Source organism: Chrysochloris asiatica, unplaced genomic scaffold (assembly GCF_000296735.1).
Source record: "Chrysochloris asiatica unplaced genomic scaffold, ChrAsi1.0 scaffold00142, whole genome shotgun sequence".
Lineage (NCBI taxonomy): Eukaryota > Metazoa > Chordata > Mammalia > Afrosoricida > Chrysochloridae > Chrysochloris > Chrysochloris asiatica.
In genome coordinates, this window is record NW_006408660.1 from 1,725,164 (window position 1) to 1,742,212 (window position 17,049).

Here is a 17,049-nt window from a genome sequence, read left to right on the forward strand (position 1 = left end):
ACTTCAAATGCGATCCCTTTCATAGCAGTTGGTTGTGGTAGTCAGACACCATCTAGTTCTTCTTGTCTCCAGGTTGTGGAAACTGATGATCCCATGGCCCATTACTCCTTTGGGATAATCCCGATTCCAAGCTCTTTAATTCTTATCACTCTTCTTCCCTCCCCACATGGAGAGACCAATAGTTGCACCTTAGATGGCTGCTCATGAGCTTTTAAGATTCCAGTTTCTACTCACCAATGTAGGATGTAGGTTCATCCATGTTGTACCATATATCATGATTCCCTTCCTTTTTATTGGTGAGTAATATTCCATATTATGGATATATGTATATACCACCTTGGGTTTATCAGTTTGCCAGCTGATGGGTGGTTTAGTTGTTTCTGCACTGTGACTATTTTTAATGATATTGCTATCATCCAGACCTTTAGCATACATGATCTCACTTAGTTCCTTCAAGGGCACTGTTTGTAATTCAGGTTATGCATGTATTGCCAATCCTGGACGTGAATTTATCAATGGAATAAACTATATATCCTCCCTCAAACTATGCCTCAACAAGAGGTGAGGAACTGAGATCCAGAGGAGTTTAAGAAACACGTCCAAAGCTACAGAGCAAATTAGCAACCGAGCTGGAAGGTGAATTTGTCTCCATTGTCTAATATGATTCCTTTCGGAGCAGTTGGTGGAGTAGACAAACACCATCTAGTTCGGTCTCAGGATCTCTGCTGTGGTCCTCCCCACCCCCACCCTAGCCTCTCTGCTGATGCCCAGAACCTGACTGCCTCTGGACCCACCAGCTTTACGAAGAGAGGAGAGGTAGGTGGAGTATGTAGTCTCTAAGACGCCTCTTTCTTTCTCTTTACAGCTTTTCTGAATGGTTCTGCTTCTGTTGGTGTCCTGTCTGATATTTTCCTGCCTGACCTTCTCCTGGTTGAAAATCTGGAAGATCATGACAGACTCTAACCCGATCACTAAGAGCGGATCCGAAGTGAGTGTCATACAGACCCAGGAACCCTTTCCGGACTCAGACAATTCAGGACAGCCATTGCCGAAAACGGAGGATGGCAGTTCACTGCAAATGATGCCTGAACAGGCCGAGCCAGCCTCCCCCAAAGATTGTAAAGATGCCTCTCGGCAGAGAACTTCCCGACCACCTCCACACAGGAAGCCCCAGAGACACTTTTCTCCCTCCAGTGACCCATCGGCCTCCCCAGAACTCCAAGCCAATGGGACAGAGACCACGGCCCCAGAAAATAGTGGCCTGTCTTCCCTCACCAGGCAGCAGGGCCAGCAAACCAGGCCCTTCTCCAAAGAAGTTGAGAAGCAGGCTCACGTCAAGAGACAGCTAATGACCAACTTCATCCTGGGCTCCTTTGACGACAACTCCTCTGACGAGGACCCTGGTGGCAGCTTGTTCCGAGCATCTTCCCGGAAGGGCAGCAGGGCCAGCCTGGGGGCCCTGTCCCTGGACATTGCTTTTACTGCAGGCGAACCTGAGGCTGCTGTCCCCACTATGAGGTAGGTGCTCAGAGCTTGGGTGGGTTGCACCCTCCCCTTCCCTTCACCCATCCAGTCAAACCATCTGTTGGCCCATGCATGTTGGTGGCTCCATAGATAAGCACTGGACTATGAGCCACAAGGTTGCTGGTTCGAGACCACTAGCCTTTCTGTGGGAGAAAGATGAGGCTTTCTGTTCATGCAAAGATTTACACCTTGGAAAGCCTATATAGAGTTGGTATCAGTTGGAACTGACTTGATGACATTTAACAACCTAACAACAACAACATGTCAAAAGCGGTCCCTGAGTGGTACAAAGGGTTTGCATAGAACCAACTCTACAGAACTTAACAATAACGGCTAGCCTAATGGTTGGTGGATCGAATCCACCCAGTAGCACCACAGAAGAAAAGCCAGGTAGGCTACTTTCATAAAGCTGATAGTCAATAAAACTCTACGGAGCAGTTCTACTCCATACCACACGGATCACTACGAGTCAGCACCAACTCAACAGAACCAGGGTTTTTTGTTATTTTTTCCCTTTTTAATATATAAAGTAGAAGGCATAAGTTTTCCCACCTACATAGGAACATCTATTGAATGCAGAGGCCCCACGGCAGAATACTGGCTTTCTAGACCGTCTCAGCCTAGCTGGGGAAGATAACCTTGTATGTAACTAGTTCTAAGCAGAAGGAGCTCTGGTTGATTATTGTTGTTTTTAAGTGTTATCCAGTCATTTCCGGCTCATAGCGACCCTGTATAGGGTTTCCGAGGAGCTACTGGTGAGTTTGGACCATCCATTCATTTGTTCATTCATTCAACATGTAACTGTTGTTCGTTTGTTGTTAAGTGCCGTCAAGTCAGTTCTGACTCATAGCGACCCTGTATCAGTTTCTGAGGAGCTGCTGGTGAGTTTGAACCGCCACCATGCCACTACAGTGTCCCACCAGGAGGACTCCTAGTCTTCCTGGAAAGACACTGGGTGGTCCCCATTCACCTCCAGTCTGCCAACTGTGATATTGGCTAGAAATTGACAGAAAATGTATAGATTTAGTTTTGTGGTTCAGGAAGAGGGTCTTCAGAGGACCTTCACCTTCCTATTGTGACCTTACCATCCAGGACACTCACTGTCCCATCCCCATTCTGATCTTTGTACTTGCTAGAACCTCTGAAGGGAAATTGCCCCACCCCCTGCCCTCCCACCTGGGCTGGCTTCTTGGCTGTGCTTCTTCTATGGTCTTTCCACTCAGAGCCTTGTGGCTAGAGAAAATTGAATCTAGCTTGATTTAATTTAGTTTCTATAGTCCCCTCTTGAGATTCTGAAATAAATTTTGAACATGACGCCCACATTTTCATTTTGTTCTGGGCCCTGAAAATTATGTAGCTGGTCCTTCCTCCACCTCAGCTTTCTTTGCTTACTGGCTCTACAAAGTCACCAGTAAACCTACCTGTCCCCCTCCTACCATTAAAGTACTTCTCCTCTTTCCCAGCTCCCCATCTCTGCCTCACTATCTTGTTCAATCACCCCTGTTTGCTGCCTTCATAACCATCGCTCCTTGAGATTATGTCTCAGATATGTTTCCTTATGTGTTTACTTGGTTCCTTTCTGTCCCTGTATCCTAGACTGTACACATTTGTCCATGATCCTCAAGCACTTGGCTTCTCCCCACTGCCTAGTTTAGTGCTGGGACATGGAGACTTTTTTAGCGTAGTGGTTATGAGTAGGCTGTTAACCTCAAGGTCAGCAGTTCGAAAATACGAGCTGTTACATGGGAGAAAGGCTATCTGCTCCTGTAAAAATTTACAGCCATGGAAACCCAAAGCGGGGTTGCTATGAGTCAGAACCGACTCCAAGGCACACCACTCACCACCAGCATCAGCTTTTATTTTGGAGAAACATGAGGCTTTTTGCTCCTGCAAAGATGGATAGCCTCTGAAGTCCTCCTATACGGAGTTGGTATGAGTCCGAACTGACTAGACAGCACTTAACAACTTTTCTTTATTTTGTTGCTATTGAGACTATACACAGCAAAACATGTACCAATTCAACAGTGTCTACATGCTCTTGTACGATTTAGTGACATTGACCATTCTTTGACTTGTTCTAGGCTCCTCCCTCTCCCGAATTTTCTGAGTTGTTCCTGCCCCATCAATATAAACTCACTGCTCCCCCTAGGTCCTATTTCATCTTTCAAATTATTCTTGCTACTTTGAGCCCAGACAGATGGCTCTTCAAAGGGAAGAATGTTCGAAGCAGATAGTTTTCACTAGTTACATGAAACTATTGTTTGTTTTTAAGATGACTTCAGGGGAGATATTCAGTTTAAGGTTTAAAGATAATCTCAGGGCAATAATTTCAGATGTTTATCTACCCTCCATGACTCCAGAAAGTCTGGAGTCCATGAGAAGTTGAAATTCTCTCTGCATTTTCCTCCTTTTTATCAGCTGGGCACCATTTGGTTCTCTTGGTTACATGACAAAAGAGACAGTTATTCAAGGAGGCAATTGGACACAACTTCCATCTCTTCCTCTTGCTCTGCTTCTCCTTCTTTCTCTGTTGCTCCACATGAATAGAGACCATTGATTCGTGTTCTGGATAGTTGACTACAAACTTTAAAGACCCCAGACACTACACAATGAACTGGAAAGTAGAACAGAAGCATGAAAAACAGTATTAGGTTAATTAACTGGGATATCCCATGAAACAATGACCCTAAACCTCCAAACCAAGAAACCTAACCTCATGAGGTGTTTGGATATACATAACATAACCTCAGTAACTATTCGTTTTTGTAGTTGTTGTAAATATATCTATCACATTGTTGTTTTTGTTAAGTGTCGTCGAGTCGGTTCCAACCCATAGCATCCCTGTATAGGGTTTCTGAGGAGCGGCTGGTAAGCTTGAACTGTCAACTTTATGTTTGAAACTAACTTTGCAGTCCAGAGCGTTAACCCGTAGCACCACATAACTTTTGCTAATTCAACTTTTTATTAGGTGTACAGCAATTTCAACAACAAACTGCAGCCAAACCCTTAATCACTGTGATTTTCAATCACCATTAACCTCTCCTTTACCCCTCTCTTCTGCTCCTGGTGCTGTAGGATTAAGCACTGGAGTACAAGCTCAAGGTGGACAGTTCAAACCCACCAATTTTCTGCTCCCATAAAGATTTATAGCTTCAAAAACTCTATACAGTGTTGCTATGAGTCAGAATCAAACTCAGTGACGGGGGGCTTTTTGGTGTGGCACCGTGGATTAATGCACTGGACTGTAAAGTCGGTTTGAACCACAAGGTCAGCAGTTCAAGCTCACCAGCTGCTCCTCAGAAACCATATACAAGGTCATATGAGTTGGAACCAAATCGACAGCACTGAACAACAACCACCACCATCCCTGGGAACCACTGGTCTCTTTACATTTGTCTTTTATTGATTTTTTGTATATAAGTGAGTTCCTGCAATATTTGTCCTTTTGTGATTGGCTATTTTGCTTAGTATAATGTCTTCAAGCCTCCATCCCTACAGTAGCATGTATCAAGGCTTAAATTCTCCTACAGATTGGTAGTATTCCATTGCATGTATGTATCCCATTTTGTTTATCCATTCATCATTTGATAGACATTTGGGTTGTTTCTACTTTGGGGCTATTGTGAATAGTGCTTCAGTGAGCATCATGTGCAAGTTTCATGGAGACTTTTATAAATATTTGTCAAATGCATTAATAAAAGGAGTAGCGTAAACTGCTAAAGACAGAATTCTTCATTCCCAGGCTATACAAAGTACTTGATAAATGAGTGAATGGCTGGCTGGCTGAATGAATGCGTGGGTGGCAGGATGGGTGGATGGATGAATGGGTAGGTGGTGGATGGATGGGTGAATGGATGGGTAGATGAATAGATGGATGGATGGATGAATGGGTGGATGGATGGGTGGATAGATGGTAGATGGATGGAAGCGTGGATAGATGGTAGATAGATGGATAGGTATTTTGTTATTGCTTTTTAGCAGTTAGGAATTTTCTGTTTCCACCACAAAAGTCTGTGACTTTGTACACTAGTTCTGGAATTAAATCCAATTTTTTTTTTCTTCTATCTTTGTCATTGTTAGTTGTCATCAAGTCAATGCCGACTCGTGGAGACTTTATATAGAATAGAACAAAACATTGTCTGGCCCTGTACTATCTTTCTGACCATTGGTACGTTGAGTCCATTGTTACCACTGTGCTGTAGTCCCTTCCAGCCTAGGGGACTCATCTTCCAGCACTCTATCAGATAGGATTCTGTTAGGACCCACAGGGTTTCTGTTGGCTACTTTTCAAAAGTAAGTCACTAGGCATTTTCTCCCCTAGTCCATCTTAGTCTGGAAACTCCACTGAAACCTGTTTACCATGATGACCCTACTGGTATTTGAAATACAGCAGTCGTAGCTTCTAGTATCATATTGTTGTTGTTGTTAAGTGCTGTGGTTGTTGTTGTTGTTAAGTGCCTTCGAATTGGTTCCGACCCATAGCGACCCTGTACAGTGCTGTGGAGTCAGTTCTAATTCATAACGACCCTGTATAGGGTTTCTGAGGAGCGGCTGATGGGTTTGAACAGCTGACCTTGTGGTTAGCAGTCCAGTGCTGATGCTACAGCACCACACCAGGACACCTCCAGTATCATAGTGCCTCTTTTGTTTTTAATATGGTTGCAAAAAAATTGCCTTTTTTCTTGCCTGATAAGGCCTAGCTAAAAACATACATCCAATGACTCGGTACTATCCGTTGAGACCTTCTCTGCCCTCTCCTTCCCTTTAGGTTCATTTCTGGGCAGTGGTTGGAACTTAGCCTTTCCTTGGATTTTGAAACAGTCCCCAAGGTTTAGAATTTCCATGCAACCCTTAGAAACAAAGCTAATGAGTACATTATGACATGTCAAACTAGTTGCTTATGTACTGCTAAATGAAGGTTATAGAAAACTACTTACTGTTCATTGACTACACATAGCCTCCTGTTCAGAGGGACCCTATTTTGTTTCAAAAGAAGTGTGGTTAGTGCACATAAGCCCTGGGGTAAGATACCCTGAGACTCAAGCCACGGCTAAATAATAGTACCTACTCGGCAGGGTGCATGTGTAGAACAAATTAATGGAATGCAGTAGGTTCAGAATCCCTCAACTGTAGTCCTGAAATGAAGACAAACTCTGAAACTGTGAATGTTTTTCATGAGTTGACAATAAACTCTTTTAGCAGCAAGACCCTCCTTATAGTCTTTAGCTCAGTGGGATCATCATTAAGTAAGATGCCCCGTGTCATGGGAAGGACCCAGCTCCTAAACTCAGCCAGGTTTGAGTTCAAATTTCAGGCTAGTCCCATCACCTCTCCAACTTAACAGTTTCCTCCTCTGTCAGAGTGGGATAATAATAGTGTCGACCTCACAGGATTGTTGAGATCGTGGGTGGGGAGTGACTGGTGCAGACAGCCCAGGGGCTGGTCCAGATCCCATCAGCTGAATGGGCCACCTCCTAAGACTTTGCCTATAACCCTGGACAGGCACACACCTTTAAGATGTAGCAACCTTTGGCGGTAGAGGAGGACGAGCAATTAAAAAGGCAGGTGACAGGTCTTGATACAATGACAAAGTAGTCCACAGGTACTGAAGCTCTCCCCTCTACTTCCCAAACCTTTGTTTCCTATTGAGATGAGAGGTTTAGCAGCACTGACTGGTGGGTCTGGGAAGGAGAGTGGAGATTTGAGGGGTCTGGACATAAAGGGTGTGTGTGTTAGGGGTTTGGGAAGGCCTACCTAGAAGATAGGGAACATCAGGAAAGATAACTGAAGTCAGGCACGTGGTACTGTCCTCTCCCAAAGCAATCCTGGTGGGCTTGCCTGACCCTTCGTTGTGACTATTACCATCAGTTCTGGGTAGAAATTAGGTCCTAAAATCTTAAATTGTCTATAGTTCTGTGGGAGGGGTTGTTTGTTTTTAAACATTTTATTATGGTAAAAAAAATGCATATATATATATATATATAAAACACAAAGTTTGCCTTGTAACCAGTTTTAAGTGGCTAGTTCAGTGACCTTCATTACATTCAACACATTGTGCTGCTATAACCGAGCAGGTGGTTTATTTGTCCCTGAGTGGAATGTTGAGGATCTTTTGATGAAGTCTTTATTTATTCATTCATTTATTTATCTTGGAAGAGGCTGGCAGAGACCTCATTTTCAAATTGTTTTAGCTCTTAAAATGATTTCCAGGAGCCTGGGAGAAAAAGAGATCCCTCTCTTTGAGCTGTCTTATTTGGAGATTGGAAGAGGTTGACTATGACATTCATCCAGCAACTGGAGTTCCCAGAAACTGGTTGTGAGCACAAAGGTTGATGTGCTTGACTGCTAACCAAAGGGTTAAAGGTTTGAGTCTACTGAGAGGCACCTCAGAAGAAAGCCCTGGCGATCTACTTCTAAAAAAACCAGGCTTTGGAGCACAGTTCTCCTCTGACACACATGGGTCCACCATGAGTCAGCATCATCCCGACAGCAACTGGTTTTGATCTAAGGACAACTGAAACAATCCCTAAGCACCAGTATGTTTTAGAAAGATGATTCACTTCTGTTTTACACATAATATACCAATAATACTTAATACAATATTTCCTCTCCTCTTTGTAATGAAAGCATGTTATACTGGATGACATTCTACAGAAGGCTGTGGTTGTTAAGTGCCATCTGGTCAGTTCTGACTCATAGCGACCCTGTATAGGGTTTCTAAGGAGCAGCTGGTGGGTTTGAACTGCTGACCTTGTTGTTAGCCATCCAGTGCTTATCCTACAGTGCCACACTGGACTCCAGAAGAGGATATGGGGAGAAGAAATTTGTCCAAGGTCTTTTGGTGGGAGGGGCAGGACCAAGAGCAGTTCTTCCATGAGTCTTTCTACCATGTTTTACTCACTTGCATGTTCATTTTCTTGTTGATTTTGTGTGTATTTATTTTCATTAGCCTGTTTTCCTATTGCAATGCCAACAAGTAAAATTTGGCCTTTGATAAGTCTGAAAGAAAAAGCTTATAGCGCAAGACTATAAGCAGCCAACTTTGAACTGCTTCATTGGAAATGCCAACTGTTGTTGTTTGCATAAAGGTGGTGTTGTGCAGAATTGTGCATATTATTCTCTCCCTCCCAGATAATGAAGGCAGAGAAAAATCCAAGTTATTACAATTCTGATGAAATATAAAACCTACCCATAGTTAAATGAAATCCCTTTCTGGTGAGTGGGTTAGGTTATCTCTAAAGTTATCTAACAAGTCCTGGGGTGGCACTGCAGGATAATGCACTGGACCGAAAGGTCGGTTTGAACTGCAAGTTGACAGTTCAAACCCACCAGCCGATCCTCAGAAACCCCAGGCAGGGTTACTATGAGTCGGAACCGACTTGCCAGCATTTAACAACAACAACAACACAATTATGAGGTGGCTAAATTTAAATTGTGAGGATAGCACAAGTATCGGGCAGTGTTTCATTCTGTTGTCCAAGAGATCGCTATGAGTCTGAACAGATTCCACAGCAATAAATTTAAATCTAGGTGGCACGAATGGTTTAGCATTCGACTACTAACCTAACGACTGGAGGAGGTTCAAACCCACCCTTGGAAGACAGGCCTGGAAATCTTCTTCTGAAAGGACACAGCATCGAACACCCTATGGAGCAGATCTGTTCTGCTCACAAGCAGTCTCCATGGGTTAAAATCAATGCAACCACGACTAACAACAGCACCAAATTATAATTTGAGGCATGTGGGAAAGGAATACTTTTTGGTTTGGGCTTGAAACCATCCAAAAGAAGTCAGCCTAATGTAGGTTTCTTTTTGGGGGGAGGTGAAGGGCCATAAAGAACCTTCTGGAAACTGAAGAACTGAGAATTCTATTCACCTGTATTTTTGTTTGTTTTAAACCAGTTGTTGAAACTTTATTTACTATATCCTTAAAGCACAAGTGGAGTCCTGTAGTGGCACTATAGGATAAGCACGGGACTGCTAACTACAAGGTCAGTGGTTCCAACCCATCAGCTCCTCCTTGGAAACCCTATACAGGGTTGCTATGAGTTAAAGCAACTCCATGGTACTCAACAACAACAGAACACAACTTAGCTCTATGTTCTCAGTTCCAGAGGAGGCTCTGTTTACATTGTGGCCTTGTGAATGGCGCCCTCTGGAGGTTTGGTTCTGACTATGCGTTTTGAAAGGAAGCCAATTGCAAACATTCACTCTATTTGATGTCTTTGAATTGTTGGGTTGGCAAAGAATATTGACTATTCCGTGGACTTCCAGGAAGTTCTGGTGTGGTGCTGTAGGATAAGCACTGGACTGCTAACCACAAAGACGGTGGTTCAAACCCACCAGCCACTCCTCGGAAACCCTATAAAGGGTTGCTATGAGTTGGAACTGACTCGAAGACACTTAACAACGAACTCCCAGAAGAATGAGCAAATCTGTCTTGGAAGAAGTACATCCAGAATGCTCTTTAGAAGTGAGGATGACATGCTTAGCAGAGGGTCAGCGAAAAAGAGGAAGACCTTCAATGAGATGGATGGACACAGTGGCTGCCAATAGTGGGCTCTAACATAGGACCCGTTGTGAAGATGGTGAAGGATAGGGCAGTGTTTCATTCTGTGGTGCTTAGATAGTGTTGTTATGACAGAACTCAGCACCTAACACCACCAGTGTTTGCTTGTTTTTATGAACTTAGTTTACATTGATTTGGATTGCACTGTTTTCTGGGGAGTATTTAGGATACTTTGTGTATATTGTTACTATTGGCAGAAGCATGCATGCATCCTGAGAATCCGTTTGTCTGAGTTCCAATCATCTGTCTGTGATCTGAGCCATCAGCTTGGCCCATGGGCTGTGGTTTCCTGACTGTATGATGGAGATAAAAACAGGTTTGTTGTGAAGGGTAATTGACACAAAGATACAAACGGCACAGTACTAGAGGACTTCAAAAAGTTTGTGGAAAAATTCCATTATTTTTTAGGTCCATTTTTACATTAACCTTTTGAAGCCCCTTGTCTATGTTCTTTATCTTCTCAAGAGATTATTTAGGGCAACGCATATCCTGGAATCTCAGTGGGGTTGCAGTGAACAATGAATACCTGCGGAAGGGAAAGAATAAACAAAAGCAAAAACTTGGAAGCACAGGTACAGTAGGGGTAGCTCCCATTTTACATTTCTCCTTATTTCCTACCACTTCCTTATTACATGTGTAGTCAAACTACTATTTGCTTGAGAATTTTCTCCAGCTATCAATATGTAATGGAGCTCTGGTAGCCGTAGTGGTTACGAATCGGGCTGCGAACCTTAAGGCTAGCAGTTTGAAACTACCAGCCGCTCCGCGGGTGAAAGATGAGGCGTTCTGCTCCTGTAAAGATTAACAGCCTCGGAAACCCTGTACAGGGTCGCTATGGGTCGGAACCGACTCGACGGCACCAAACAACAACAACATCAATATGTAAAGAGAGTCCATCCTAGAACTCGTGTATACCAGCAACACCAGCAGCGTAGGAGAGTAGTTGTTACTTGTTATGTGCCATCAAGTAGGTTCAGACTCATAGCTACCCTGTCTACAGTTTCCGAGGAGTAGCTGGTGGGTTTGAACGGCTGACCTTGTTAGTTAACAGCCTAGTGCTTATCCTACAGTGAGGAAAGTTTTGTTGTTGTTAAGTGCCGTCGCGGAGACTGCGTAGAGGCGCGACTGGTGAGATTGAACCGCCACTTTGCGGCTCAAACCGACCTTGCAATCCAGTGCATTAACTCACAGCGCCACACTAGGAAGAAAGTAGTGGAGGAATTTTTAACAGCCTCAGGCGCTGTGTCTGTCGCCCTAGGTCAGCGGCGACTCTGCAATTGGCTGGGCTCAGATGCCCGTCAAGGGTGAGGTAGGGCGGGGCGCGGGGCTTGATCCAGTGGGCGGAGTCGTCCGGGGCGGGGCCTGGTCCAATGGGCGGGATAAGAAGAGCGCGTGGCCCGGTCAGTGGGAGTGGCCTGGAAGGGGGCGGGCCAGGGACGGGCGGGTTAGCCCCCGATTCTTGCACGCAGCGAGCATTTCGGGATGGAGGAAGCGCGGCACAGATTAGAGTACCTCCTGGCTGCCGCAGGACCGGGCCCAACTTGCTGTAAAATCGCATCTTCACCTCCCCGTCGCCACTTGGCAGCCTTACTGAGTCCCACTCCTCGGGCCTACTTCAGTGATTTGGGGGGTGCTTGCTCTGCACCCCAGCAGGAACCCGGTGGGCTTGTCCGGCGGGGCTGTCATCATGAGTCCTGCCAAGTGCAAAGTCTGTTTCTCTGATCACAAAGTAAAGTAAGTAAGCCTGTTCCTTTCATTCTGACCTTTGGGTTACCTTGTACGGTCTCTTGCCATGTACAGACTCCCCGGTGACAACACTGCCCCCTTGACCACCACCCTCCCTAGGGAATGCAGGCTCCAGTTTGGCCGCTGAAGAGATGGAGCCCACTGTGCAAAGACTTTAGCTGCTCCTGACAGGAGTGTCTAGCTGGATTTGGCAGACCGATTGCCTGCCCACCTATCCTTGAGAAAGGTGGTGTTAGTGATTTTGAAGGGTACACGGGGACCTGAGCAAGTACCACATTGAAGAAGGCCTGAACAGTGTAGACATTTCTGTGTCTGAATACTTCACGGTTTTTTTAAATTTAGAAAATTGTCCATAACAAAAAGAAACAAACACCACTCATATTCCACAATTCCGTGATCTTTATGGACAATTGTTATCTATCCTTGTAGCTTTTCCTGTGCAGATATGTTTTTATTTATAACTGTGAATCATATAGAATATATTGCATTGTAACTTCTTTGCTCAACTTTTAAGGTTTCATTGACCTTTGGCTTTGGCAAACCATGGCTCTTGACCTGCTTTTGTGAACTCTGTGAGCAAAGAATGAATAATTTTTACTTTTCAAATGGATTAAAAAAAAATTAAAAAAATACCGTATTGTGATACATGGAAGTTTCATGAAACTCACATTTCAGTTTCCATTGTAAAGTTTGATTGTTGGAACATGGCCACACTCCGTTTGTCTGTGTCTTGTCTATGGCTCCTTTTGTGTTTCAGTAGTGGAATTGAAGAGTTCAGCTGATCCACAAAGCCTAAAGCTGTTTTTCTCTGGCTCTTTGCAGAAGTTTGCAAACCGCCTAGCTACAACATATTTTTACTGGGTCCATAATGTTTTCTTTATATGGGTCTACCTTAAAATGAGCAATGCCCTACTAATCAATATTTAATCTGGTTCTCACTCTTTTGATATTATGTGTAAAAATAGTATAGTGAAGAATACTCCATTCTTTATTATTATCTTGGAATCAGTTTGCCTGTTCTAGAAACACTTTCTGTACAACTACGTGTCAGGAGTCCTGGTGTGGCGCTGTGGGTTAATGTGTCAGATTGAAAAGCCATTTGAACAGCAAGGTTGGCAGTTCAAGCTCACCAGCTGCTCCTTGGAAACCCTAGACAGGGTTGCTATGGGTCGGAACCGACTGGATGGCACTTCACAATAACAGCGTATCAGGTCAGCTTTTGGACGCAGCAAGGGACACACAAATAATTTGGGAACTTTGGGCCACTCTACTCCAGAGACTCCTCATCCAATGGAGGAACTGGATGTTGTCCCCGTAATTTGAGTTCAAGGCCAATTGATGTGTCACGGTAGTTACTGCTGCTGTTCCTAGGGTCCTCTCAGCATGCCTAGCTGAGCACTTGGTGGGTGGGATCTTATGCCGTGTTCACAACACTACCATGGGGCACAAAGTGGATGCTGTCATGAGGAAATTGAGTTCTTAGGGCTTCTTAGAGCAGAACCAGCATTCTTACTCAAGGTACAATTCAAAGGGCCCATTTTGTAGATTTCTAGGTTCTATTACTTTAAAATAGCAACCTGTTTGAGTAGAAGCCTTTTTCTTTAAAAATACATTGTTGTTGTTGTTAGTTACCATCTAGTTGCCTCTGAAGCATGGTGACTCCATGTATAACAGAATGAAATGTTGCCCAGTTCTGTGCCATCCTATTGATTTGACTCCATTAATCTAAAATAATATATTTTGCTATGTTTCTGGTAGAAGCACTTTTCGCAGCAAATTAGGGTCCCATTTGACAAGTTTAGCATTAATTGTTCATTGGCATTGTTGTTACTGTTGTTGGTAAGTACCGTGCATTCGACATCAGTTACCTTTTTTTACAGTGTGTCAGCATTTCCTGCTTGTTCCATTGGTGTGGTGCTGTAGGAACCGCACTGGACTGCAAACCAGAAGGTCAACAGTTCAAATCCATCAGCTGCTCCTCAGAAACCCTATACTGTTGCTCTGAGTTGGAATCGACTCGATGGCACTTAAAAACAATTTCCCTGTCCCCTTGTCATCTTTGCTTTAGAGTAATTGTTGATGTTGTTATTAAATGCCATCGAGTTAGTTCCGACCCATAGTGACCCTGTATAGGGTTGCTGAGGAGCAGCTGGTAAGCTTGAACCGCTGACCTTGCAGTTCAAACAGATTTTGCAGTCCAGTGCATTAACCCATAGTGCCACACCAGGACGCCTAGGAAAGATTTAAAAAATGATATTATTATGCTTTAGGTGAAAGTTTACATAGCATATACGTTTTTCCAATCAGTAACTCATACGCAGGTTGTTCTGTGATGTTATTTGCAGTCCCCACAATGTGTCTGTCAGCACTCTCCTGTTTCCTCCCTGGATTCGCTATTTCCATTCTTCCAGTTGCCCTGCCCCTCCCTGTCTTCTCATCTTTGTTTTTGTGTAAATACCATTCTTTTGGTATCCTACAGTTGATGGTTCTGAGGAGCACATTCCTCACATTGTTTGTGTTACAGTTCCATCTGTTACTTGTTTGGATGAAAGTCTTCAGGAGTGTCTTCAGTTTCAATTTACAAGGTTTTCTCAGGGCAGTCGTGTTGGGGGTTTCTCCAGTCTCTTTCAGACCCACCAGTAAGTCTGGTCTTTTTCTGGCTTTGAATTTTGTTCTACATCACTCCTCCCCATCACCTTAAAAACATTTTTTTTTCTTTTTACTCATTCTACCTGGGGCCCTCTGTTGTGGTCTTGGTCAGAGTGGTTGGTAGTGGTTGCTGGGCACTATCTAGTTCTTCTGGTCTCAGGTTAGAGGTTCCTCTGGGCCCATCAGTCCTTAATGCTTCCTTGAGTTTGTGTTTTACTTTGTTTCCGTTGCTCCAGGAGGAAAGAAGCCAAGATTTGCTTCTTAGATAGAGGCTCACAAGCTTTTGAGACCCCAGATGTTACTCATCAGACCAGGATGTAAAGTTTTATCCTTAAAAATTGTATTTTGCCAATTGACCTAGATGTCGCTGAACACTGCGGTCCTTAGCCTTCATGTCTAGCGGTTCAATTCCAGTGTCTCAGTAGTTTCTATAACTGTGCCCTCTATATGAGTATTCTTGTCATTGTTGTGTGCCGTTTGTTGTTGCACAGAGTTTCCAAGGAGTGGCTGGTGGGTTTGAACTGCTGACCTTGAGGTTAGCAGTCTAGTACTTACCATACAACACTATACCAGGACTTTGCAACTATGTATGTAGAAATATGGGAGAGCAGTGGCTCCATATGATAAGCACTGAACTATGAACCACAAGGTCCAAGGTTTAAGCCTGCCAGCAGCTCTGTGGTAGAAAGATAAGACTTCCTGCTCCTGCCAAGATTTAAAGCCTTGGAAAGCCTATATAGGGTTGCTGTGATTTGACACCTAGGAACAACAGCAACATATGTAGAAATGTATTGCCACTATACCACCATACCCACATAGAGGTCCTAGTGTGGCGCTGTGGAAATACGCTGGACTGCAAAGTCAATTTGAACAACAAGGTCAGCAGTTCAAACTCACCAGTTGCTCCTTGGAAACCCTATACAGGGTCACTATGGGTCGGAACCAACTCGATGGCACTTAACAACAACAATACCCACACATGTATATGGATATACTCCCATTCAAACTCCCTCTCCTATTTAGCATATATATTTACTTATGTATCTGCTCACAAGTTATTATTAGTTATTACTGCTGTTGCAGGATTGTATATATTAATACATTTGTAAAAATTGCCTCTTATTCTTGCATACCCACAAAGATTTAAAGCCTTAGAAACCCTAAATAAGGTCGCTGTGAGTTGGAACTGACTCGACAGCACTTAACAACAACGAACTATCTAGTTAGTGCTTCCCTTTGCTTGCCCTGTCTTCCCTGAAAACCATAAAAGAATGCTTCTTTCTGTGTGTAAACCTATTCTTGACTTTTTATAATAGTGATTCCATACCATATGCATCCTTTTGTGTTTGATGTATTTCACTTAACTTAATGCTCTCGTATTCCATGGCATAGAATTCCATGTGTATGTTACCGCAGTTTGTTTTATCCATTCATCTGTTGGTGGACATTTACATTGCTTCCATCTTTTTGCTATTGTGACTAAGTGCTGTAATTAACATGGGTGTGCACATGTCTATTCCTGACACTGCTTTTTTTTTTGTCTAGAATATACACATAGGAGTGGGATTGTTGGATTGCATGGTATTTCTATTTCTAGCTTTTTAGCTGTACCATTCTGAAGTCCCTCCAGCAGTGTATGAGTGTGCTAGTCTCCCCATAACCTCTTCAGCATCTGGTGTGTTTTTTTTTTTTGTTTTTTGCTGTTGTTATTTTGTTTTTGATTAGTGCCATTATTGCTGGGGTGAAGTGATATCTCATTGTAGTTTTAATTTGCATCTCCCCAGCTCTATAGGATAAGTACTGGACTACTAACAGCAAAGTTGGTGGTTCAAACCTACCCACTGGTCCTCAGAAACCCTGTATAGGGTCTCCATGAGTCAGAACAGACTCGATGGCACTTAACGACGACATCAAATTGCTAATAGGATCTGTGGTGGAACAGTGGTTAGTGTTTGGTTACTAACAGAAAGGTTGTGTTCAAATCCAAAGATTTGATGTGGCAATCAGCTTTGATAAGGATTTACAGCCTTGGAAACCCTATGGGGCATTTGTACTCTGACCTATGTATAAGGTTGCTATGAGTTGTAATCGCTAGATAATGACTAATAATTAGAAATGTTTCATGTGTTTGTTAGCCACTGGAATATCTTCTTTGGTGAAGTGTCTACTTTTTTTTTGTTATTGTTACTAACATTTTGATTTATTTATATTCTCATGTGTCTTTGCTTTATTTATACATTGTATATACAACAACGAGTCCTGGTGTGGTGCTGTGGGCTAATGCATCAGACTGCAAAGTCGTTTGAATTGCAAGGTCGGTGGTTCAAACTCACCAGCTTCTCCTTGGAAACCCTATACAGGGTTACAATGGGCCGGAATCAACTTGACGGCACTTAAGAACAACAACATATATAAAAACAACAAATAAACAAATGTAAAGGAGCCCAAATGGTGCTGTAGGATAAGCACTGGACTACTAACCACAAGGTTGGCTTTGCCTACTTTTAAATTGGATTCTTTGTATTTTGTTGTTGAGATAGTGAAGTTTTATATGCATTTTA

General features: G+C 43.4%; 1 protein-coding gene across 1 annotated transcript in view; it reads left to right on the forward strand.

Annotated features, from left to right (window-relative positions):
• Positions 1 to 874: 874 nt before the first annotated feature.
• The window catches only part of ACACB (acetyl-CoA carboxylase beta), a 155,466-nt gene continuing 139,291 nt past the window's right edge, over positions 875 to 17,049 (forward strand). Inside the window, exon 1 of the mRNA XM_006870435.1 lies at positions 875 to 1,518. Coding sequence (XP_006870497.1) covers positions 875 to 1,518 — 644 coding nt within the window. The remainder of the gene's footprint in view (positions 1,519 to 17,049) is intronic.